The sequence below is a fragment of the Elephantulus edwardii genome, unplaced genomic scaffold, assembly GCF_000299155.1.
Source record: "Elephantulus edwardii isolate Elephantulus edwardi_28Jun2011 unplaced genomic scaffold, EleEdw1.0 scaffold00006, whole genome shotgun sequence".
NCBI classification, from domain to species: domain Eukaryota; kingdom Metazoa; phylum Chordata; class Mammalia; order Macroscelidea; family Macroscelididae; genus Elephantulus; species Elephantulus edwardii.
The window spans coordinates 20967540-20994846 of record NW_006399756.1 but is presented as its reverse complement, the minus strand read 5'-3'; the positions used below and the strand labels follow the sequence as shown (position 1 = coordinate 20994846).

Below are 27307 nucleotides of genomic sequence, written 5' to 3'. Positions count from 1 at the left end.
AACAACAACAACAACAACCAAAAGATACAACACTGGAAGTGTTCACAAACTTAAGCAATTCAGGAGACAGCTGCTTAAAGAAATCCGTATATGTGCCCATTCCAAAGAAAGGTGAGCCAATAAAATATGGAGATTTTAGGACAATATAGTTAATATCAACAACAGTAACATTTTTCTGGTAACTTAAAAATGTTTATTAGCCATACATCTACAGGAACCTGCCAGAAATTCAAGCTAGATTCAGAAAAAGATGTGCAACTAGCGATATCTCTGCTAATGTCAGGCATATTTTGAAGGAAAGCAAAGAATGCCAGAAAGTTCTTGACTTTGCTTATTGATTGTAAAAAGGCATTTGATTTTGTGGATGGTAAGTAATTATGAATGATATGATGAAGCCTGAGGATTCCAGAACACTTCATTGTACTCATGCAGAACTTGTACATGAACCAGGAGGCAGTCATTCAAACAAACTAAGAAACACTGTGGTTTAACATTTTCAGAAGGTATGTGTCTTACGTTGTGTCCTCTCACCATACTTCTCCAGTCTGAACAGTGAGCACTAATCTCTGGAACTGGACTACAAGAAGAGGAATGAGGTCAGAATTGGAGGAAGACTCTGATAGGATTTTCATTGTTTTTGAAATGTTGCTTGCTAAAAAAATGGAGAAGACTAACAGAAAAATATGAAGTTGTTAAGGATTTAGTTTTGTTTGGGTTCATAAAATATGACAACAATCAGTGCCCATGGAAGTGACAGTGAGGAAATCAGATGATACAATGCACTGGCCAGATCTGCTGCAAAACATCTATTTGTTATTTTTTTTTTGTGGGTTTTTGTTTTGTTTTGTTGAGAAAAAATTCTGTTTCGAATTAGCCGGCTGGACTCAGTTTAGATGATCTCAATCTTGTTGGCAGCATCTAAAGCATCGTAATCTGGAACAAGTTGAACATAGGCCTTCTTTACATCAGACCTGAGCAAAGTGTTGATTTTGGCTACATCAGTGTCATAGACATGTTTTTACAGTTTGATTTGGTGCTTATTGGCCGTGACATCCACAGTGAATACAAGTATGTTGTTACCTTCTATCTTCTTCATGGCTGACTCAGGGGTATCTTGGTGATGGCATAGTGGTCAAGCTTGTCTCTCCTGGAGGTGCTCTTTCAGGGGCATTTGGCTGCCTTTAGAGTCTTAGTGTCTAAGCCTAGCTGAGGGTGGGTGATGTGCGGATCTTCCTTTATATGTGGCGGTAGATGCCCTTCAGGATGTCTTCTTGACCTTCAACACCTTTGCTTTGGCTTCAGTTTTTGGAGGAGCAGGGGCTTCCTTCTTTGCTTTCAGTGCCATCTTTGTAGCCAAGACATCTGTTTAAAAAGCAAAGATGCCACTGTAAAGACTAAGGTGCATATGGCCTAAGCTGCGGTATTTTCAGTTGCTTCATATACACGTAAAAGCTGGGCAATGAGTAAGGAAAACAAAAAAGAAAATGAATGCCTTGAGTTCATGTTGTCTTAAATATCCCATACATTGCCAGAAGAACAAGCAATTATCTTGTAACAAATACAGCCAGAATGTTCTGTGAAAGAGGGTCTCACAAGACATCTCATGCATTTTGGACATGTTGCCCAAGGATCCCATCCCTGGAGAGATGATCTTGGTAAAGCAGAGGATCTGTGAACCAGAGGAAGACCTTGATGAGCTGCGTCAGTCCATCGGCTCCAATGATGAGCTCGAACAGCCAGGTTAGGGTGGCTCAGGAGAAGGCGTTGTTTTATGTGTGTGATGGTGTTTTGTGTGTGTGGTTGCTACAAGTCAACCACCTGAATGGCTTTTACTAACAATAGCAACTTGGATGCTTCAAGTAAAAAAAGATCTTGAATATGTTTATACATCTTTTCTAGATGCTTGGGTGGTGGTTGTTTTTTTTTAATTGTTTTTGTTTTTTTATTGTGAACTTAGTTATTGTAGTGTATAATTGTTGTTGAAACAATACCATGTTCTTTGTTGTTGTTGTTATGTGCCGTCGAGTCGCTTGCAACTCATAGCGACCCTGTGTACAACAGCCCTAAACTTTGCTCTGTCCTGTGCCAATCGCACTGTCTCCGACACACCCCTCTTTATGAGGCATTTTCCCTAAATGTCTATAGTATTAAAGTTTTCAGTTTAATTATCCCCCCCCCCCAGTGAGATTTACCTTTTGATGGAAAGCTGTTTACATTGACAGTAACAATTGCATCTTGTCAGGAACCACCAGCTCTGAGTAGCACTTGAAGCTGGTGTTTTTGTTGTTGTTGTTAGGTGCTGTTTAGTCAAGTACAACTCACAGCAACCCTCTGAACCACAGATCTGCCAAGGTGACGACCACGCAGAGCTTCCCTGTGAACAGATTGACACTTGGTGCTAACCTGTTACATCCTCCTGATCTTTGCCCTGCACGGGCCCATTATTGGAGTCACTGTATTAGTCCACCTCGTTGAGAGTCTTCCTCTCTTCTTTTAACTTTCCAATTTCCCTGGCATGTGGTCTTCTTCTAAGGACTTGTGCCCCCTGACAGTATGTCTAAGTGTCTGTCAGGTGAAGTTTCACTGTCCTTGCTTCTAACAGGCACACTGGTTGCACGTCCTCCAGGACAGATTTGTTCTTTTGACAGCCCAGACTATATATTTAGTATTCTCGCCAATGCCATCTTTTGGCAGCCCAGAGTATATTTAGTATTCTCGCCAACACCACCATTCAAAGGCATTGTTTTTCTTTCATGTCCAACTTTGACATCCATATGAAGCAGTGGGCAGTATCATAATATCATGGGATGCATTTTAGTGTTTATACTGAGCATTTTAAAGAATCCTTAATACGTTGTCGCACACTTTTAAATTGACGACTGTGCTTAGGAACACATTTTTCTCTTTGATGTAGTACCGTCATTTGCAGCAACGTGTTAATAGCTAATCTGCCCAATGCAACATGTCTTGGTTTCTTGACTGCTGCTACCATGAATATTGATTGTGGAGCCAAGTAAAATTAAATAATTGGCAACTTCAGTCTTTTCTCCATCTGTCCTGTCGTTGTCTGTTGGTCAACTGGTGAGGATTTTTTTTCTTTTTCTCGATATTGCTGTATAATCCACATTGAAGTCTTTTAGTCTTTGATCTTCTTGAGTAGTACTTCAAGTTCTTTTAACTTTCTGTAATCAAGGTTGAATCCTTGGCATAACACAGCTTGTCGGTGACTCTTTCTCCACTCCTGATGCTGCCTTTTCCTTTGTATAGTCTAGCCTCTTGAATGATTTGCCCAGCATACAGACTGAATAGATTTGGAAAGAGGATACACCTCTTACATACACCTGTCCTGATTTTAAACCAAGCAGTATCTCGCTGTCCTGTTAGAATGAGTGCTTCTTGGTTTGTACATGTTGTCAGAATGATTTTCCCACCTGCTTTTAATAGAATTTTTCTTGCTTTATTAATATTTTAGCAGTGGCAAAAAAAGAAAGAACTTTGGTGGCTCACTAGTTAAATCCTTGTCAGGTAGCTAAAAGACCAGCAATCTGAACACCCCAGAAGCTCTTTGAGACAGTAACGTGGCCGACTGCCACCTTAAAGATGACAGCCTCAGAAACTTGACGGGACACTTCTTTCTGTTCTGTTCTGTTCTGCATGACCACTTTGAGTTGAAATTGACTACACAGCTCATGAAAACATCAGCAAAACAATTTTATATTACTGATAACTGTATCTATTTATAATTATCGGGAGCTCTGATGATTTAGTGGTATGGAATCACACTGCCAACTCGAAAGCATGTGAATTGAGGGGAAAAGATGAGTATTCTTCTCCCTTGAGATTCACTGCCTCTGAAATCCACTGGAGGGGCAGTCACCTCTGAGCTGATTCTGACTTGGTATGGTACATAATAAAAACAACAACAGTGGCTTTTGAAAGTAAAAGAGCTCATTAGTGTTTGCTCTTAGAGCTACATTTTATTTGTATAATTAAAGTGAAGTAACTAAATAAATTATGCAGAACACAGCAGCCTTTCGGGGTATTTTTTTATAATTGACTGTTTCCGTGGCACATTATTGAAAGGGCCTGGTTGGACACATAGATGCAGAGAATCCAGAGAATTATTTCTGAATATGCTAATGTAGGGTATGTTCAATGGTTAATTTATTTCCTACACCCTTTGGATCATTGCTTTCTCACATATGTGCTACGTATGTGCAATTAGGCATCTTTTGTGTTACGCACCTCTGTCTTGTCCTCATCTCAGAACTGGCTGAATGATCAAGGGGGTTGTTGTTGTTTTTGCTTGGAAAGGTAGAGAGTCAGTGAAGGAGAGGAAGATCCTTTTTCCCCCCCTTATGTGTGTACCGTCAAATCAGATTGGCTGGTACAGGATGAGATTGTTCCTCCTTCTTCAGCAGAGCATCTGGTGGATTTGAACCGTGCACCTCTGAGCTTGCAGTGCAACTTCTTGCCACTAGGCCACCTGAGCTTGCCAGGAAGATTCTTTTTGAAATTGATCTTCACAATGCCTACAACAATGGACTTAAACACAGCAGAGAGGTTAAAGGATGGTGAGGAATAAGATGGAATTTAACAATAAAAAAATTGGAAAAACATGCCTGTCTAAGGGAGCTCTGGTGGCCTAGTGGCAAGAAGCTTCACTGCAATCCCAGAGGTGCACGGTTCAAATCCACCAGATGCTCTCCTGGAGAAAGAGGGGCAATCTCCTCTTGTACCAGTCAGATCTGATTTGACGGTACACACACGCAAAATAATAAAATAAATTTAAAAAAAAAACCAACAAAAAAACCCCAACAACCCTATGTCAGTCTAGTAAAGATTAGTGCATTTATGATCAGTTTTGCTTTCTTGTATTTGGAAATTTATAATTTTACTTTTAGTATAACTAAATAATTGCACACATTTGATGCACACATGATGTGATGGAAAGGTTCACATTCTTACATGTCATTTCCCCCTCCAAATAAATAATATATAAGACAAATAATAAAGAAATGTCTGTTGAGAGGTGGGAAGAACCTGCAGTTTTCATTTTGTTCACAGCGGTGGATCCGATTATGTCCTTTTGGTGTTTGCTTTGATAATAAAATGTAATATTGGAATGCAACAGTTGGTTACCTTTGGGTATATTAGTTTTTGCATTTATGTCTTTCAGTGGCATTACCAAACGGTTTAGCCTAAGTTTTTGGTAAACAGACTGCTCTTCTCTAAAGAGAATGTTACCATGTATAATTTACTTTGCTATTTCATGTGTGGATTTTCTCTTGCCCTTAGTTTTCTTCTAAGAAATATACTTAAACCAGAACTTCAAACTAGTTCTTCCACATTTCGGTCATGAGCTGCAAAGTGAGACCAGAAAAGATCTGCATTTGTGGAATGTGCATGTATGAGAATGATGGAAGGTGAAGACCTGACCAGATGATGATGTGGTGCTAAAAATGGGCTCTTCCTCCTAGAAGACAAGAGCAGTGTATGTGTTGAATAACAGCCAGATCTTCCTGACTGACAGAGTCACAAACAGCGGTGCCCAGCTCCCCAGTGGAGTCCATCGACCGCATCCTCCTTTTGAATGCTTGGTGCTCTCCACAGTCCTGGCCACCAGCCAGCCTCACACCTCAGGCTTCTGAAAAAGGCTCACTATGTCTCACTTCCCCCTTAGTTAACACTGTAGTAAACTCAAAATTTACCAATTTAAGTCTGTTCTAATTTTGCTCAGTTGGTCATAACCGAACTGGCTTGAAGCCTCCATTGAAACCAGACTCACTGAAATGGGAGATCTTGTTATTAATTATAAATTCTTCTCATATTGAAAAATATGTCTTTAACATCTTCTAACGTAATGGTTTATACTGAACTTTTTATTCAAACAAAAAAGAATGTAACAATCAAAACTATCTAAGTACTTGCATGGTCATAGAGGTTTGGTTGCAGTTCAGTGAATTTACTGAGCTTTGAGCTACGAGTCTTAAATTATGAATTCTGCATATTTTAAGATAGTTTCTTTATTGTTAATTTGGCCAAACTCTTAAAATATGCTAAGACTTTACTTTCTGTGAGAAAGAGGTACTGTCATCTGAGAAAATTTGCTGAAAATTAGCAGCTCTTTTTCCCCCCCCATGTCTCTTGGGCCTTATAAAATAGAAAAAGGTGAAAAGTAGACTGCAACTAGAAGAAACCTTTTGATTCTTCAATTTTAAGATATTTTCCTGTGTTTTCAGGGAAGGTTTGCATAACAGTCTTAAATTCTCACCAGTTTTGCACAGTTGTTCAGGAACATTTGTTCTTCACAGTGCTTCCACTCTCATTTCTGTGCATCTGGTTTCTATGCCCCTTCCAGTCTAAATGTGTGTTTTAAAGCAGTTACTTATCATTTGATCTGATGTAGGTTACTTTTAGAAAATATTTCAATAGTTACCAATGACCTTATTTTTTTTTTGAGATAATTTGTTATTTAACTGCAAGGTGTGGCCTCAGGGATTAGTTTGAGTTCAAAGTTTGAAGGATGTCATCACAGGGCTGTCTTGTGAAGTCCTTCAGTCACAAGCAATCCAGTTATAAATCAGGAGCTATTTTGTTTGTTTTTTTTGAGATTTAAAAAAATTTTCTTACAAAAATTTGAGCTGCTGGTTCTCATTTTTCTCCTATCAGGACCCCTGATTAGAGTGGGTGGGTAAGGTTGGTTGGTTGGTAGGTAGGTAGGTAATGAAGGCCAAGCAGGCTCCCATTCTACCGTAGTCTCTTCAATAGAAGCATTATGAAAACATTTTGAAATAGACACAAAGTGAGCACCTATCTCTGGACAAATGACACCAACAGACTTAACTTAACACAGGGGTTGTCAAAACCAATTTATAAACAAACTTACTGATCTTCTAAGTACAGTACAGTGAAGCGCTGTAGAATGGTGAATGCCTGTGTTTATGCAATATAGACTTAGTTTCATCTTTGACTCTTTTTCTTTATTTTTACTGTAGATGAGTAGCACTTAATAATTGTATCGCGCTTGCAAACTTTTAAGCAGCTGACCAAACTGGTGTGTGAAACAGATTTTTATGAACTGTAGTATGGCAGTTGAATGAGATGCCCTGAGAGGGTGGTCGTAATGCATCAAATCAAGAAATCCAATCCCATGAATTGTTTGATTGCGTCATGGTCGTTCAGTGTTACTTTTTCTATCACCATAAATAACAAATGTTTATTATCTAGAGAGGCAATCTTCCCTGGTAATCACTAATGACCATTAATGTCTTTACATTTGTGTATGTAATTTTATAAAAGAGAATGAACACATAGAGTTTACTGGGTTTTTCCGTTGAATTGTTTGTTAAACATAATGTCCTCCAGATTCATTAATGTTTCAGGAACTCATACACCACATATATGCATGTACCACAGTTACTTACTCATTTCTTTGTTGAGGAACATTTACATTGTTGCCCTAGACACCTAGCATTGTTTCCATCTTTTTTGCACTAAGACTAGTGCATCAGTGAACACAGATGTGGGTGTATCTGTTTGTTTCACTTCTCTTTGTGTCTGAGAGTCTGTTCCTAGGAATTTCTAGGTCATACAGAGGTTCTCCCTCTAGATTTTTTTCTTTTTTTCTTAAGCTTTATTGTTATTTCTTTAATAATTTTAATGAGCATTTATAGAGATTTTGGATTTCCATTCATTCATTGCTGCACTTCTCTCCCCGCCCAGCCCCCCCCCCCCCCATTTCGCTCCTCTCTTTCAAAAGTAAAAGAAACACTCCCTCCCTGGGACACAATCCCCCACACACACCCCTCCCGCCATTCCAAGTACATTCCACTATGCAACCTTAATTGTGGACTCTTGTGATAACCATAAGACCCTATCATACATCGCTTTTAAATTATTCACTCCCTCATCTGTTTCAGGGCAGTATACACAATCTATCCAGTTTTTCTCACCTACCAGACCATTTTCCACAAAAGCTGTAAAATTTTGTATTCCCACTAAAAGGTCAAAGATCCCAGATTGTCCACATTCCCTTCTGACACTTTTCTGTTTTTGTTTTTCTCTTGGCCATTGTAAAATGGTATCTCATTGTAGTTTTAATTTATATTTTTCTGATGGCTAATGATATTGAGCATGTTTTCATGTATCTTGCCACTTGAATAGCCTCTTTGGTGAAGTGTCTGTTCATGTCCTTGACCCAGTTTTTGATTGGCTTGTCTTTTGGCTAAGTTATAGAACTTTCCTGAATATTGTAGAGATAAAGCCTTTATCAGTTCTGTCTTTCCCAAAGATCGTTTTCTCCCCATCTGCAGATTGTCACTTTCCCTTTTGATAAAGCATATTAATTAATAAATGTACATATTTAACTTTTATGAAATACCAGTTATTTTCTCTTGCTCATGGTGTGCCATTGTTATGTTTGCTAATCTGTCACTGAAAAAAGTTAAGTCTCAAACATTTGCTCCTTATAGTTTTTTCCAAGAATTTTATGGTTTTAGATTTAACTTTGAGGTTCTTGATCCATTTTCAATTTGTTTTTGTGTGTATGGCATGAGGTATGTCTCTTATTACATTTTTCTGCACATGGAAATTTTGTTTTGTCCGCATCACTTGCTGAAGAGACTATCCCTTCCTCGAATAGATTTGGTGCCCTTGTCAGAAATTGGTTGAACATAGATGTTGGGTTACTTTCTGTATTTTCCATTCTATTCCATTGATCGATGCTGTCTATAACTAAACAAGTATCAGGCTATTTTGATTACTGTTGCTGTTGTTAGATGTTGTCAAGTCAGCTCGGACACACAGCGGCCCCAGTGTTCAGTAGAATGAAACCCGGCCTGACTCAGTGCCATTCTCAGAATCTCCACTGTGAAGCCCTTGATTACAATCACTGTGCTGATCCCTCTCCTGGAGGGCGAAATAGAGACAGTCCTCCCTCTGCGGTTTACAGCCTTGGAGTCCCATGGACTGTCAGCTATGAGTCACTTGTGACTTGATAGTATTGAGAGTTGAATTAGAAGAACCATTGTTAGCATTTAGCAGTATATTGTTCCAGCTTTAAAAACAGTACTTCTTTATTTTATTCATATTCTTTTCTTTATAGTAATGTGTTTTAAATGTTTATGTATTTTTTTTTCCTTTGTGTTTCACATAAGGGGTAAGAGAGGTGACATTTGCTCATATCCCTTGTGAGTAAGGCAAAGCTGCTTTCAGCTTTTATGCCAAAACTGGGTTTTCCCCATATTCAGGGGTGGGTAGGTGAAAGTGAAGGGAGATCTAGAAATGTACACACTTTGAAACTTCTGAATAAAAATGAGATTCTATTTTGGTTTAAATTTCTGGTGTAATGCCTGCAATTTAACAAAATGTAGTTTATGGAACACTGCATGGTTCAAAATTGGGAAGGGTGTGTGACAGGGATGCGTCCTGTCTCCATACCTTTTGACCGTGTATGCAGAACAGATTATCTGGGAGGCTGGGCTCTATGAGGAGAAATGTGGGGTCAAGATTGGTGGACGATCTAGCAACAATCTGCGATATGCAGATGACATAAGAAACTGAGGAGGACCTGAAGCGCTTGCTGCAGAAGGTCAAGGACTGCAGCCTTCAATATGGATTGAGGCTCAGTGTCAAGAAGACTAAGATTCTTACCACTGGACCAATTGGCAGCATCAGGATGGATGGTGAAGAGATTGAGATTGTTCACAGTTTTAGTTTGCTTGGCTCCACAGTCAACACTCTTGGTACCAGTAGCCAAGAAATTAAAAGGCGCATTGCCATGGGAAAGTCTGCTGTTAGGGACCTCTCCAAAGTACTGAAGAGCAATGGTGTCTCTCTGGAGACTAACGTGCGTCTGATACAGGCCTTGATCTTTACAATCACTTGTTATGCATCAGAGAGTTGGACAGTGACCAAGGAGGATAGAAGGAGGATTGATGCCTTTGAGCTGTGGTGCTGGAGAAGAGTATTGAGAATACCATGGACTGCTAGGAAAACAAACAGATTCATCCTGGAAAGGGTTAAACCGGGTGGCTCCTTGGAGGCAAGGATTCTAAGCCTCCGTCTAACATACTTTGGACATGTTATAAGGAGAGACCGGTCCTTGGAGAGGGACATCATGCTTGGGAGGGTGGAGGGGACAGTGCAGGAGGGGAAGACCCTCTATGAGGTGGATTGATTCAGTGACTGGGGTAATAGGGATGGGAGTGTCAGAGACAGTGCGATTGGCACAGGACAGAGCAGAGTTTAGGGCTGTTGTACATAGTGTTGCTATGAGTCGCAAGCGACTCGACGGCACATAACAACAACAACAGGTAATAGAAGTAGACAAGAGTGCCAGCTTGTTGTACATGGTAATAATGTTATTAAAGGAACCACACAACTATCAGAATATTTAGAGTTGCTAATTGAACACATTTTACCTGAAAGAAGAACCATGGTGTGAATGAAGACAGTTTCTTCTGATGAGTGAAATTATGGAATGTTGACGACTATTATGATCATTTATGAAATTTGACCGTTGTTATGATAAATGCACAGGGTATGATATAGCAGTCACTAGTTGTCTTGTGTATAATCGTAGTGAAAAATGGCTAATGCTCCATTTTTTTCCCTCTCTTCTCTTAGGTCCACACATAATGAGCTGGAAAAGAATCGGTGAGTCATTGACGAGCGGCAGCTTTCATTTATGTTACAAAGCAAACATAAGAGTTTCTTGGTGACTGTAATGGAATAGAATACGGTAGTTGCGTTTTATTTTGAAGCTTAATCACATTATTACAGTTTTTACATATATTTAGTTTTTAAAAAGTCTTTAAAAAGAAATTTCTGTTATTTAAACTGGAAGAAGTAAATATATTTGTAAGTTCATTTGAATTTTGAGTTTATGGTATTGCCTGCTTTATTGCTGTCTTCCCTAACAGGTTAGTTGTGATAGGTTTATGACTTAAATATGGTGTCACTGAGGGATTTCTCAAAGCTAGGTAAAGAGGAACTCTGTTACCATTGTCTGTAGTATGTATGTTGTGTTGCTGACTCTGGTGCTTCAGATCTACCAGTTACTCCTCCAGAGATTCTTTGGTCATTCACATCCACCAGATGCTCCTCGGGAGAAAGATGGGCAGTCCCTTCCTATGAGTATTTACATTGTTGGAAACCAATGGAGTGTCACTTTGAGTCAGAATTGACTTAATAACCAGGTAGGGTAGGTAGTGAACAGTACAATAAGAAGTACATTGTAGGACATTGACTTTCTCTTCCTTTGTAATTTGTTCATTTATTCATCCAACACATTTTTATCCCATGAACTATGTGTTAGTTCCAGGACAAGTGTCATAGGGGGACAGACAATTGAAATAACTGTATGTTGTTGTTGCTGTATGCCATTGAATTAGAACCGACCCATAGCTGACCCTCCAGTGGAAAGAGATTGTTCATCCTTCTTCTCTGGAGTAGGATTTGAACTATGTGCCTCTAAGATTGCAGCACAACTTCTTACCACTAAGCCACCTGAGCTCCCTAAAGTACTATATGTTGTTGTTGTTAAGTGCTGTCGAGCATAGAACAAATGACCTGAACACTTGTATAACTTTCTGTGCTTCTTGAAGTATATAGGGTTTCTGGAAGTAAGCTATTTTTAGAAGTGGATGCCACTCCTGCTTCCAAGCTTGTTTTAACTGGGGAGCTCGATCAGACACTGTCCACCATGGCTAACTGTTATCACATTTGACACATCAGTGTCAAAATACTATATATTAGGAATAAATATTATTAATGAGAAGGTGAAGACTTAAGTCTCCTTTGACGGAATCTTGGAAGACACATCACAGGGTGAAGAGGGAGCATTATATATTGAAGAAACTGTAAGAGGTTCGGTATAAGTTTGAAAGACTGACCCACATGGCAAACTAAGCCTAGATGTTGAAGGGTCTTTTCAGCTATGCTGAAGACTTTGGACTTTTCTGTGTGCAGTAATGAGCAGTTGAGTGATTATAAGGCATATGATATGATTTGTGTTTTAGAAAAATAACTTTCCAGTAAACGGTTGCTTGGAAGAAAGGCTACGCAGGGAAGGAAGATCCTTTTGGAGGCTGTAGTAATAATCCAGGTCATACACAGAACAGAAATATTATGGAGGGAATGTGCAGTTTTAGATGGTTTTACTATTTATTGAGACAAGGAATATGGGAAAAGAATTAAGATTATGAGAGTAGATGAGAATTGCAGGAGCCTAAGATTCTCCTTTTGGAACAACCATTGGAATTACATGCAGGTCTCATTTTTTGACAAACTATCTCCATCCAAGACCTTCAGGATCTTCCCCTCCCCCCACCAGTAGAAAAAGGCCTTTACAGATTAATGAGCCCACTGCTTCATTTAGCTGTAAGTTAAAAGGTCATACCCTCTATAAACAGGCTTAACACAGTCCTCCAGGCAGAGTAGTGGCTTTTACTGCTTTGTATGATGCTCTGTTCCTATCTCCTGTTAGAAGACTTACTTAAGTCATATTGTAATCATCTGTTCCTATGTTACTTTCTGCCCTGTGACTCTGTCTGAAAGGCGGGATTCTATTTCTTTTAGTTTCCTGTCAGCCTGCGCTTGATGCATGGAGAGTAGGTGTGGTTGTGACTGTTCTGATACTAAATGAAGGTGTAAACTGGAGCTCAGAACTCCAGTGATCTGGTCAAAGACATTTTGCTAGTTTGTAGCAAAGCCGTTTTCAGCAGCAGATCCTCTTTTTATTCAGAATCTTGCAGATCCTCTTTTTATTCAGAATCTCAGTACGTATTAAAAATCTTAGGTAGGTTAAAGGAAGTATATTGTTTAAACAATGAAAAGTACCAAGAAATGACAGCTATGAAGATTCCAAAAATAAAACCGTACACACACCATACTCTAAATTAGAACACAAATTGAGTTATTTTGGACCATCTTAGTTAAAGATCAGTAAACTTTAATTTATTATTTCACTCATCAAGGATATGAGCCGTGGGAGACCCTCTGAAGGGAACCTGGCAAAGCCTTGCATGACACTGGAGACAACAAACTCTCTGTCAGCAAACTATCTGGAGTGGAGCTTTTCCATTTTAAACTTTAATGCATTCTGTCTAGCAGTTTTTCATTTATTGATAATTTAAAAAGAAAACCGTAGAGAAGATATTTCTATCACCCGTCGTTTTGCCTTTGGTAAGATCTGTGTGAAACCAAGAACCTAAATCCAATGCTGTTGAGTACATTGCAGCTTGACAGTGAGTGAGTTTGTCAGCTCAGAACTGCCCCGCAGGGCTCCCGAATCTTAGGGAAGCAGATGGTCCCACCTTTCCTCCACAGAACACCTAGTGGAGTCAAACGTGAAGCAGTTTGATTTTTGTCATCATTTTGAAAAGATTCTCCTATTTGTTTTACAGAAATTTTACACCTTCATATACAAAAATATTTGTCAGACTTATTTTTTTTTCTCTTTGTGTGGCTTTAAGATCTTGCATTTATTTGAAGCAGCTCTGAGGGGTTTGTTGCTGTTGTTTACTGGAGACAGTGCAGTGAGACTTAAAATACCAAAACCGCAAATGGAATCCACTCTTGTTGTGCCTGTTCTTACTCCTACCAACCCTCTGCTGGGTTTCTGAAGCTATACATCTTTAAAGGGAGAGATTGCTGGTTTTTCTCCCAAGGAGTGTCTGGTGGATTTGAACTTCTGACCTTTCAGTCAGCAGCCCAACATGTTATGCATTCATTCTCAGGGCTCTGTGAGGAGTGGAATAAACCCACTGCTGTTGATTCCGTTCTGGTTGGTAGGGCCTTCTGTTGGGTTTCTGGTGTTGTAAATCTTAACTCGAGGAGACTGCCCATCTCTCTGCCTCTCAGGTGCTGGTGGATGCAAACTGCCAAAGACACGCAATGATCTGATTAGCAGCACCACACGCTATAATCCATGTCACCAGAACTACTTTAAGAATTAGAATAAATGACTTGAAATGCTTAGTGAATGGCAGTGTAATTCCACATTTAACAGAGAATCCCTATGAGTTGGAACTGGGCAAATAGAAGTAGATTGGCTGGATTTTGTTTGTTGTGTTTTTTTGTTGTTGTTGTTTTAAATTTTAAGTCCGTAGGGTTGCTAAAGTCATACCTGATCTTAGTATAAAGATTATAGACAACAGGTGTTAAAGTTTTTACTCATCCCTAAATCTCAGGCTCAATGATTTGGAGGTTCTGGTCCACCGTTACACCAGGAGCCCATCGAAGACCTTTATTTAGATAGTTTGAAGGCTGATAGAGAAGTTCTGGTCCTTCCTGGGAGCTGTTGGCCATCCTGAGCCTGGTCTCCATGGTTGAGAGTGTTTGGGTACCTGCGTTCTTATTCACGCCCCCTAGTCTCACGAGTCACAGCACGCGCAGGAGGTGGAGGTGGGAGGGAAGCAGAATGTCTTTAGATGTCCTCCATTCCTCAGGAACCTATGCAAGTCATTTAATGGTAAATTGAATGAGTCTTTGAGATTGGAGAATTAGGAATTTACTTTGCCAGTTTGGCTTACCTTGTGAATTGGGTCCTTTGCCAGAGAAGAGACCATTGAGTGCAGCTTTTAGGTTGCTTCATTGCTTTTTCATTTCCTTACTTCAAATTACCAATGATGTTTTGGAAAGAGTCAACAACTTTAACAGGACTTTAATGGTGAACAGCCTAGTGCCGACTGCAGGAGAGGCCATTCAACCTTAATAGCTGTCATTCCTCTGAAACGAAAGACTTACCCTGATTACAACTTTGGCAGAGCCAGAAGGGCCAAATGAGGACATTGGGCTAATAATGCTTTCCTGGGCAGAGCAAAAGTGCCTGAATATTTGTTATAAAAGAGAAGGATGGTCCATGAACGTAATGGATGTCTTCCATCGAAGGAGTTTTTAATACCTCTGAGGGAAAGAAGGATGAAAATGAGCGTTTATGGAGAATTTGCTGTGTGCTGTCATTGTGCAGGGTAGGAAGGCAAGAAGTATGAGTTACTGATAACTGCTCTTAACCATTACGATGATTTAAAACAAGGTGGATATGAACAGGAAACAGTTACTAATCATTGTCCTCCTTGTCCATGACTAAGAAAACTATATTTGCAGTAACAGTGAATACCATGTTTGTAGTTGTTTTTATATGCCACTGAGTTGGAACCAGCACCTAGATGAACCTCCAGCAGGTTTTCAGAGGCTGTAAACTGCATGGGAGGAGAGGGCCCATCTTTTTTCTGGAGGAGCAGCTGGTATATTCAAACTATGTACCTTTGGGTTGACAGTTTAACTCCTTGTCGCTAGGCCACTAGAACTCCCTCTGTATTTAACAAGTACTGTGTCTAGCATTGACAAAAACAGGTAGCAGTATAAGATTCTGAGTTTATCCTATCCTTAAACTTAAGGTCATTATGTTGTGGTGTTGTGTACTGCCAAGGCAGAACTGCCCCATAGCTGACCCTCCAGTAGTTTTTTCAGAAGCAGTTAATTGCACAGGAGGAGATTGCCCATCCTTTTCCCGCAGAGCAACTGGTGGATTTGAACTGCGTGCCTTTGGGATCGCAGCACAGCTTCTACCAAAGGTCATTATAGTTTGGTGTTCATAGATTTCATCTTTCAATATACTGGGATGTAGTTAAACAATCTATAAACATCTGGGAAAAAGTATCAGTATTTTTCAGACTGATGTTTAACAGTTATTTAAATGATAATTTTCAAAAAAAGGAAAGATTAAAAACACATGACATGAAGTGAAGTCAAATGGAAAACCATGACACTTAGGTGTACTGACTCATGTAAACTACTGTGGATCAATGTGAAAAAGCCATTGCTCTGAACATTCAAGGAGGGTGTGTGCTGAATAGAGAAGAAGAAAAAGCATTAGAATCTAAGGAAACGAGTCAGTGTGAGTGTTGTTTTTGTGGTTGTTGGTGGTGTTATGTGTCACTGAGTTGCCTACGACTCATAGCAACCCTATGTACAGTAGCTCTGAACTCTTCCCTGTCCTGAGCCAGTCTCACTGTCTGTGACACACCCACACCCACTACCCCAGTTACTGTGTGAGTTCATCTCATCCAAGGTCTTCCTCTCCTGCACTGTCCCTCCACACTTCCGAACATGATGTTCTTCTCCAGTGACTGTCCCTCCTGGCCACGTGCCCAAACTATGTGATACAGCTTCAAAATCCCTGCCTCCTAGGAACAGTCTAGTTTAACCCTCTCCAGGATAAATAACATTTTGTTCTCTTTGCAGTCCATGTTATGTTCACTACACTTCTTCAGCACTACAACTCAAAGGCATCAATTTAGTCATTGTCCAGCTCGGATGCACAGCAAGTAATTGTGAAGACCACGGCCTGAATCAGGCGTACCTTTGTCTCCATGCTGTATTGTTCCACACATCATTCCAGCAACATCATTGTTGCTTGAAATCACAAAACAAAAAGTTGGCATCACAGCTATTTTCAGTAAAGAATGAGCAGACTGTCTTGAAGGCAACAACAGAGTCTTATCAGATAAATAGTTGGCGATGACTGAAAAGGTGGTTTGGGATTAGATTGTAGGAAATTTTTTAAAATATTGCTTCATTTACAAAGTTCAAACACATTGTTTTTCACATCGTATCTTTCCCATTTCCTTCACTCTCCCCACCCATTAAATTGTGTGATCCTATGATTAACCCCCCTACCCTGCCCATCCTCACCCCTCTGCTTCCACCCTCCTCCCCCTTGGATCCTCATACTGATTCTACAGTGGACTTGAGTTTTCATTCTGGTGACAGTGGTAAGCCATGGCCATTTTTGAAGCATTGAGAGAGGCATCATCAAAGCATTAAAAAAATTCAGCCTAGCTATAAAGGCAGGAAGACTAATTTGGAGCTTTCAGAGTAGTCTAGGAGAAAGAAAGAAAAGTGAAAGCCAGCACTTAGGGATGGGATTAGGAGCAGAAAGGTGGAGGGAGGACTGGCAAACACTTTGATGTTGTTGTTGGTAGATGGTCGCAAGTCAGCTTTGACCACAACAACCCTGTGTTCAGCAAGTAAACCCCTACTTGTTCCTGTGCCCTCACTGTGCCACCCTCCCAATTTCTGCTCTGCCTCAGCTCCTTGATGCAAGTCACTGTGTCCGTTCATTTCCTTGAGGTTTTCCTCTCCTTCACTGACCCTCTGCTTTTCCAAGTGTGATGTCTTTTCCGAGTTACTGGCCCTTCCTGATAAAAGTAGATGCGATCACCATTCTCGCTTCTAAGGAGCACTCAGGCTGTATGTCCTCCAAGACAGATTTAATTTGGTGTTCTGGCAGTCCATTCTTCCTAAAGACATTTATTTTATTTCCCCTTGAGAGAATATTGTTTTCAGTTAGCTACTACTACTTACTCCTCCATGCATTCATCATCTAGTGGAAGTGATTTCTGTTTATGATCCTCCTCTCGTTGCCATTAGATCAGATTATGGCCTACAGAGCTCTACCACTGTACAGTCCACTTGGAACGGTTGGTTCTTTGGTCGAACATCCTCTACATACTTCCGTCTTTAGGGCTTTGGGATTTGTGATTCTGTGTGGAATTCCCTAGTTCTGCTGCTGCTGCTTCACCATTTAGTACTCAGTTCTCAGCTCCACTCTCATTAACTCGACCCTCTAGCCTTTTATTTCCTTTTAGCATTTATCTAAGTGAGTTTACTAGACTGTAAGTTTCATGAAGGCAAATGCTTTTATTTCTGTTTTGATCTTGCCTCACACATTCCTTAGCGCATAGCAAGTATGCTGTAAATATTAATGTAATTGAAGAATGACTGTGATTTTGATTAGTTCTGTTATGTTACAGAATTCAGAAATACTTTATCTTTTTTTAATTAATTTTAATGAAAATTTACAGAAACTTTGGATTTCCATTCATTCATTGTTTAAAATATTCTTGAAAGCTCAATAAAAGGGAAATAGAAGTTAGTGAATTATTAAAATACAAATAAATGATACCCAAAACTCTGGTATTTCTGAGCCTCTTGGTGAATTTTTGTCACACAGGACTTAATTATCCTTTTAAGAGAATAACTTCCCCCTGGGGGAAAAAAATTGATACAGTACAGTGTATAAGTACATAAGGAGAGTAGTTTTGTAAAGGCCGACCGTTCACCTGATTGGAATAAATGGTTTCTGTTTGTTTTTCATCTAACAACTTAATAGTAAGCATTTTTAGACAGTCAAGATGAATATGTATACACACAGACACATAATGGGGGATTTAGGAAACCAAGTTAATTGCCACCCGTTGAGTCAGTTTCGATTCGTAGCATCTTTCCATTGGGTTTTCAAGGCTGTAAATTTTAACGGGAGAGGAGGGGCTGCTCTCCTTTCTCCTTCGGAGCTTCTGGAGTCAAAGGGCAAGAGGTGCGTGGCCTTCTGGTCAGCGTCACAACACACTTCACGCTCTGCCTGTAGGGCTCCTCTAAAATCCTGAAACTTATTTTTTTGTATTAAAGTTATATTTGCCCCACTAGTGTGGGCGTAATAATGAATAGAAAGATTTTTCTAGGTTATCTACCACCTCCTGTTTAATGTGAATATTTTAACAGTGATTGTCTTGGAATTATTTAATATTTTGTATGTATTATCTAGTACAGTTTTGTTAATTGTGTATAGTGTAACTGTTTAGAACAGAGCAAGGAAACAATACATGGTTCAACATCAGGAAAGGAGTGCATCAGGGATTTGTCTTGTCTCCATACCATTTCAACCTATATGTGGAACAAATCATTCAGGAGACTGGGCTCTTTGAGGAGGAATGTGGTATCAGGATTGGAGGTAGAGTCATCAACAACCTCCGTTACAGAGATGACACAACTCTTCTTGCTGCAGCTGAGGAGTACCTGAAGCACTTTCTGCAGGTCAAGGACTGTAATCTTCCATATGGATTGAAGCTCAACATCAAGAAGACAAAGATGCTCACTGCTGGGCCCACTGGCAGCACCATGATAGATGGAGAAAAGATTGAGGTTGTTAACAATTACAGCTTGCACGGCTCCACAATCAGTACTCTTGGCACCAGCAGTCGGAAAAATCAAAAGATGAATTTCATTGGGAAAATCTTCTGCTGGGGACCTCTTCAAAGAACTGAGAAGCAACGATGTCAGCCTAGAGACTGATCCAGGCCATGGTCTTCACTGGTGCTTCAGAGAACTGGACAGTGACTAGGGTTCACAGGAGAAGAACCCATGCCTTTGAGTTTTGGTGCTGGAGAAGAGTATTGAACATACCATGGACTGCCAAGAAAACAAATGAGTCTGGAGGGGGTTGGAGTTGGAGAGGGTGATAACAAGCTTCTCCTTAAAAAGGCTAGGATTTTGAAGCTCCATCTCACATACTTTGGGTGCGTGATCAGGATGGACCAGTCCTTGGAGAATGACATCTTGCTTGGAAGAGTGGAGGGACAGTGCAGGAGAGGAAGACACTGGATGATAAGGACTATTATAGTAACTAGAATAATGAGGGTAGGTGTGTTGGAGTCAGTGAGACTGGCTCAGAATAATAGGGCAGGCTTCAGAGCTGTTGTATATAGACTTGCTCTGAGTTGCAGGTGACTTGATGGCACTTAACAACAATGATAACAACATTTAGGGTTCCTTGGCAGAAGGATTTTAACTTAATTGGTTTTAGCTGCATATTTTATGTGTAAAACGTGAAAAGAATATAAACTTTAAAAAAAATACAAGCTTTTATGTATAGTGTGTGTATTCTGTGGGGAAAATGTATACGTGCTTTTTTTAAGAGGAAAAAACAAGATTGATTGGGCAGTACTTTAATGAAAAGAATCTCCCTCAACTAATGGTACCTAAGAGAAAGTTACCTGTGTTAAAGACTAGTCCTGTACTTCTCTTATAGCCAGCAAGTTGGAACTGACTCATGGTTGACCCTCCATCGAGTTTTAAGGCTATAAATCACGTGGTTCTAAATCATCTTGACTGTTGGATTAGAACCACCAGAGAGGCGTGCTGCTTTCATTTACTAGCTCACGTTCCTTTAGATTATGTCACCAGAGCTTCCCTAAGACTAGTTATAGGTCCGGGGGAACGAAACCTTTGCTGTAGGTTTCAAGTTAACCTAGTAGGAGCTAACTTGTGAATCAAAATTCCACAACTTTATATTTAGCCTTATTCTGGAAATATTGTCAAAGCTGGTCTTAGCCTTGGCTTATTACTAAAATATAAAGAATATTCACATGTCCAATATGAAAATATGCTATATTACCTTCCGCAGTTTGATAAAAGGCACTGCAAACAATTCCACAGCTGAAAGCATGTTTATTTGTGAAAAGACTGAATGCATTTCCTGTAATACCAGGAATAAGACAAAGATACCTGATCTTGCCACTCCTATTCAGTATTGTATTGGTCGTTCTGTCTAGGGTAGGTAGACAAGAAAAAGAAAGAAAATGCAGCCAGATTAGAAGAAAAGGTCTGTTTGCAGATAATATAGTCTTTTGTATAGAAAATTCTAATGAATCCACAAAAAATACTTATTGTTGTTATGTACTGTTAAGTCAGAACCGACTCAGAGTTGACACTCCAGCAGGTTTTCAGAGACAGTAAGTTGCACAGAAAGAGATTGCCTATCTTTCTCCCTCAGAGCGGGTGGTAGATGCGAACCATAAGACTTAGGGTTGGTATTGCAGATTTCTGTCACTAGGCCACCAGAGCTCCCTGTTAGAAGTGAAACAGGCAAGGTTGTAAGATACAGGAGAAATAGATTAGCAGCAGTGTATGCTTATACACTAGCAGTAAATTGTCTAAAAAGAAAATGAAAGACATAATTTTATCCACAACTGTATTCATTACCATAGATTCAGAACTGACTGTTATGTTGGGATTTCAGGACAGTAAGTCACATGGGAGGAGACTGCCCCAGAGAATTTCCAGAAGGACATGGCCTTTGGGTTAGCAGTGATGCTCCCTACGTACTGTTCCACCAGAGTTTCCTCAGTTTTATTTACAGCGCTGTAGAAATGAGCTCAGATGGCGAAGTGGTAAAGAGCTGTGCTGCCAACCCAAAGGCACGGTGTTCAGATCCACCAGCTGCTATATGATAGGCCATCTCCTCCCGTGTGATTTCCTGCCTTTGGAGACTCTCTGGAGGGTCAGCACTGTCAGGTGGTTTCAGCTCGACAATGCTAGACAAGAACTAGAAGCATAAATAATGAAGTACTTGGGAATAAATTTGCCGAATAAAGTGCAACTTGTATACCGAAACCCACAAAACGTAGTTGAAAGAACGGAAAGAAACCCAAGTAAATGCAAAGACAGCTTGTTTTTAAAGGGTTTAAAAACGTAATAGTGTTCATTCACACTACTGCCATTGATCAGTTCTAACCCTCCAATGTGTTTCTGAGACTGTAAAACTCAATGGGAAGAGGTTGTGTGGAGCCCATGGTGGATTTGAACCACCAGAGATGTGAGCCCTTTGGTTAAGTAGCATAATTTGCTAAAAAGACTGTGCTACCAGAGCTGCCTTTAATATGGTTAAGAAGATTATATTCTCCAAATTGATCTCCAGATCGAATACATGCCTTGTCAAGACCCTTGCTTCCTTTTTTCCCCTCCCCAGAACTTGCTAAGCTGATCCTAATTTGTTTAGAAAGAAATCCCCATGTTTTATGGTCATTGAATTTTCAACAAAACTTTCAAGACAACTCAGTGTTTTTTTCAACAAAGGATGCTGAGCTTTCTACATACAAAAGAATGACACTGGAAGTCACTCTTCGTGGATCCCTCATATATACAAAAACTGACTAAAAAGGAATCAGAGACCCAAATATGAGAGCTAATAATACAACACTCTTGGGAAAAAGCATGAGTTAACCTTTTATGACTTTGGGTTAGGTGATGGTTTTCTTAGAGATGGCACCAAAAGTACAAGGAAAAATAAATAGACAAACTCAGCTTCATCAAAATGAAAATATTTATATTCCAAAGGACATTATGAAGAAATTAAGACAGTCCACAGTGTGGGACACACACACATGTACGTCAGTATATTTGCTGTCATATATGTGAGATAAGGGACATCAGTCCAGAGCTTTAACAAATTCTTTTACAAAGAAACAATAAAAAGACAATTTTAAAAATGGGAAACGTGTGTGAGTGGAATATTTCTTTTAAAAAGATAATAGATGTCCCATATGCATGTAAAAAGAGCTTTGACATTATAGTCATTAGGGAAATGAAAATCAAAACTACACTGAGATACCACTTCACACCCACTTAGGAGGACTGAAATAGTAAAGGCATTAACAAGTGTCGGCTAGAATGTGGAGAAATTGGAACCCTCCTACATTACTTGTGAGATTGTAAAATGGGACTATTATTGAACCTTCACCCAACACCCAGCATTTCAGATCTCCTAGAACTGCTGATTGTTTGCTCTCGAGACTGATCTCGGGCCTGGCTTATTAATATTGCCCTTTCTTTTTTTTTTTCTATAATTATATTTTATTAATTTTCATAAACATTTACAGAGATTTTGGGCTTCCACTCATTCATTGTTGCACTATTCTCTCTACCCTCCTCCCAGTTTGTTCTTGTCCAAATGCCACAGTGCTTGTCAAAGCCAGTTCTGATTAATCTTCTTTGTCAGTGTATCCTTTGCCATTCCCTATCACTCCTCCCTGAGAGAGACTTCACCGTGAGTCATAAGGAAAAGGGGACGGCGTATTCTCTTAGCTACTTCCTGCTGAAAAGGGACGCTGTGGGTTTCAGGGTGAAGATCTTCTCTCACTACTCTAAAGGGCCCCTTTGGCAGTAGGAAACACATAGACTATTATGGAGATTGATTTTGGAATTCAGATGCACTCTTATTGATTGTGCTTGGCTGTACATGTACATATCCTTCAAGATGTATCATGGGGGTGTTGCACCCTAGAAGACACAAATTTGACTAACAAGTTATAAGTACATGAGTCCAAAAATTATGGAAAAGTGAAAGAAAAGATTCTTTCATTGTTTTACAAACCCTCCCCCAGGTCCCCTCCACCATGTAGCCCTCACTCTAGTCTCCTGTGATGACAGAAATACCTAGTTATATCTCTCTTTTAGACGGTTTTCTCCCTCCTCTGTTTCAGTGCAGTATACATTATTGAACCCATCTTACTCAGTCTCTCCCCAACCCCAAGGACAGTCCCATTCTACAACAGTGGCATCATGTAATATTTGTCCTTTTGTGACTGGAATATTGCCCTTTCTGTAATGCCAGAGAGTGCACAGCACAGGGGGCGTCTGTGACCAAGACTAGAACCCATGATCACCGTCATGAATACACCAGTGCTCATGACTCAGACATGAGGAAACATGTTTGAAGGGGGGGGCGGTTAGTACAGTCTCTGTACTGGTTAGTCCCTGGGCATGTTGTGCTGCTAACCCAAAGGCCATTAGGAATTAGAAAGTGACCGTGGGTGTACAACTGCAAATATATAGGGAGCCCTGGTGGCCTAGTGGTAAGAGGCTGCACGCTGATCCCAAAAGCACATGGTTCGAATCCACTAGCAGCTCCGTGGGAGAGGGATGGCCAATCTCCTCCCATGCGATTTACTACCTCTGAGGATCAGCTAAGGGTCTGTTCTGACACAACGGCATATTTGATGCACAGCACAGATCCACTGAATTGTTCCTTATGTTAGTTGGTGTAGGCAAAAACTAGCTCTCTTAAAACATTTGGTCATAAAATAGAATTACTGGTCTTTAAAGATACAGTATGTAGGTTAGCTTGTGTAGGTTACCTGAGCTAGATGGAGAGAGAGTTTTAAAGAAGATAACCAACTAAAACTATTTCTGCAAAGTAATTCGTGAATAGTAGGCTTGATTAGTTACTTTGCATCATAGAGATAGGTAAATTTCCTTAATCCTGGCTTTGTTGAACAGATATGATAAGGTCCCTATGGTGGTAAAGAAATATAAGTGTCATTGAGATGATGAATTTTTTCTTAAAGTGTCTTTCTTGGTAGGGTGTTTGGATACTGGTATTTATATAGATTAATAAGAAAAAAATACATTAAAATATAATAGGCAATTTTGGGATTTATTTACATACAGTACCTCTTAAACTAACCTGATGGTTTCTGCCTGTGAAAATAATGTGTACTTGGGTTTTTCTCAGTCTTCAGCTTAACTGGTTGCTATTAGTTTGTGTTATCCATTCACCATACCAGTCACCATTTATGGGGACCAGGCATTTTCACAATTAAAACATTACTGACATCTTCATCAGTTGATGGCACTCCATCACGCAACCCTTGACAGTTAAAATAATAAGCCACAGATAAATTTCCAACTTATTATGTCATGCTAGCACCAAGTGTAGGGAACTCTGGTGACCTAGTCATGAGGAGCCATCTTGTTATCCCGAAGATGCAAAGTTCGAATCCACCAGTCACTCCTCTGGAGAAAGATGGGCAGTCAGTCTCCTCTTGTGCTGTGTACTGCCTCTGAAAACCCATCAGAAGGTCAGCTGAGTTGGTTCTGACTCATTGGTACCTAATAACAAACAACGGCACCTTACGTGATATATGAGCACCTTATCTGGGGAAAGGTTGGGTTCTGTATGGTGCATAAAACTTAAGAATTTTTTAGAATTATTGTTAATAATAGAATCTAATAAAATGAAAACCAGATATGGAAAGAACATGGTACTTTTGTCCAGTACTACTTACGTGTTATAATGTATATACCTTGATAGTATTTGTTTGCCTTGATCAGCAGGACTTTTAAGTGTGGTTGTTGGGGGAAGGGAGAAATGGCATTGCTCAGTCATCAAGTGATCAGTGATCAAATTTTCTTACTTGGCAAATAAAAATGGTGACTATTCCCCTTTTCCATCTCAAGCTAGAAAACGGACACCTTTATTTTTAATTCATGTAGAAGACTTGAAGGAGCGAATTATATCTTTGTACTTTTTTAAGAGTAAGAATTCCGTTACAGTTAAAGGACAGCTGTTGTTAGGAGCCATTGACTCGGTTCTGATTCCTAATCACCCTGCTTATGACAGAGCAGAATATTGCCTAGTTTTGCACTCTTCTCACAGTTGTGGCTATTGTCTGAGCCCCTGTCGCAGCCACTGTGTGGGTCAGTCTCAATGAGGGTCTTCTCCCTGTGTAGCTGACCCTCTCTCTAGAAGTGTGATGAGGTTCTTCTGATAGCGTGCCCAAAGGATGTGCCATGAAGGTTTGCCGTCCTTAATTCTAAAGAATGTTCTCCTGTGTTCCATTTAGGACAAAAATATTTGTTCATCTAGCAATCCATAGTTTATTCAGTATTCTTCATAAGCACCTGAAATCAAAGGCGTCAGTTCTTCCTTACTCATTGTCCAGCTTTTGCATGTCTATAAGGCACCTGAAAAAACCCCATGGCATGGGTCACCTAAGAATAACTTGGTTGTTGTTATTGTGTGCCATCAAGTAAGAACTGATTTATGGCTGACCCCCCAGCATTTTTCAGAGGTAGGAAGTTGCATGGGAGGAGATAGCCTGGCCTTCTGCCAGGGAGTAGTTGGTGCATTTGAACTGCATGCCTTTGGAATTACAGCATGGCTTCTAACCGTGAAGCCACCAGAGCTCCCTAAGGATAACTGTAGAACACTAAAAATTAAATTAACTATGCCATGGAAACTAGTAGACATAGTATAATTTGACTATTGATTGTGAAGCTGTGGAGCCAGATAGTATAGATGTTAACTTCTTAAACAAGATGAGGAGTAACCTCATTATCTAGAAGTGAGAAATGTAACTGATGCATGTCTTTTTGTATGAAAGTAAATGAATGTTTCAGCTGTACTTTTTAATCAGGATAGGAATGGTGAAAACTGGACAACCTAAAAATAGCCGTCAGTGCAGAGATAGGCACCTGCTAGAGTTAGCATTAAAGGTTATATGAGATAGAGATGAAGTAATGGGTGGGTTTTGGAGATAAAATTTATGGTTAATAGAGGCAACACAGCCAGGATAAAATTACACCTCTAAAATGCAGCCCATGCAGTGAAGTCATTGCAGTATGTCTAGATAGATTCACAGTTTCTGTATTGACCTTTGTCAGAAATAGCTCATTGAAGCTAAACTTTCCATTCTGTGACCCAGGCTGGACACACTCTAAAGTGACAGATGCTGACTCGGACACTAAGTGGTGCATTCTGGAAACCAAGTTCTCATCACATCCACTATCCAGTGCTTCACGTTTAAACCGGTTCTCCAGTCGGTGCATGGGGAGAGACCCTGAGGCCTTAAAAGAATCTCAGAAATACTATAATTTGTAACTTCAATTTTAAAAATAGACATAGAAATAAATAGTTGAGCCAGATTTTAAATTGATTGATACAGTAAAAATTATGATTAAAATGTTGGAAGTTTTCATCTAACTTTTCATTGTAGTGTGTGTACCTCAGAGTAGCTGTAACTTAAGAAAACATTTTCTCTTAAAAATGTTTATAGTTTTATAAATAATTAATTTTTTATAATTAGAAAATCATAATGTTCAATTTTTTAAATAACAAGAATAGTTCATTTTCTTTATATATTTTAGATAGTGTAATATACAAACTATATACCATTTTGAGGAATTCCATATACTTTCTTTAGTATTGATACTCATAATAATTATACAGTGGCGGACTTTAGCTAGATTTCAAGGCAATTGCTCTTTTACCTGGTCTTTCATCTGCACCATAAAGGACTCATTGTGGTTGAAAGGGTCTGACTAATACTGAAAATTTAAAATAATAACTAGAATTAAAGTACTCTTTCCTAAACATCAGCTGCTTTCAGTAAATTTTATGTTTCATTGTAGATTTGGGTAGTTAATTTAAGGCTATCAGAAGATGTCAGTGAGAAATCTTTTTCTAAGATAAGAGACTTCTTAATATTTCACATTTCTCTTTTAAAATTGATGCTGTCCAGAGATTCTTTTGATCTAATTTAGATGTTTCAAGAAAAGGGGTAATTATTTTGTATATGCTTGTCTTGTTCTAACCTGTTCTAGTCAATAATATCAGTTGAAAGTCTCAAGTGTTTCATTTGTGAAAATCCACAGCTTTAAATCCTGCTTCAGTAAAGAGGACAGTAATTTTTTAATCTGGTTATTTTCTAAGCATGTTAACAATGTTTTGCTTTTTACTTCTTGTTCCTGTTTATTATGAAAATGCATAATGATGGAAGAGTACAGTGCATACATGCTTTTTTGGAAGATAGTTTGGAAATACTTAATCAAAATGTAAAATATGCAAAACCCTTTGACTTAGCTGATTTACTTTTAGGGAATTCTCCACCAGAAACACCCA

The 27307-nt window shown here is 39.4% G+C and overlaps 1 protein-coding gene and 1 pseudogene across 1 annotated transcript in view; one reads left to right on the top strand and one right to left on the bottom strand.

Annotated features, from left to right (window-relative positions):
* Positions 1-27307, top strand: part of MXI1 (MAX interactor 1, dimerization protein) — a gene marked incomplete at its 3' end in the record, with an annotated part of 76391 nt that overhangs the window by 20887 nt on the left and 28197 nt on the right. The window contains exon 3 of the mRNA XM_006880171.1: positions 10630-10659. Coding sequence (XP_006880233.1) covers positions 10630-10659 — 30 coding nt within the window. The remainder of the gene's footprint in view (positions 1-10629; positions 10660-27307) is intronic.
* On the bottom strand, positions 890-1345 carry LOC102870851 (annotated as a pseudogene).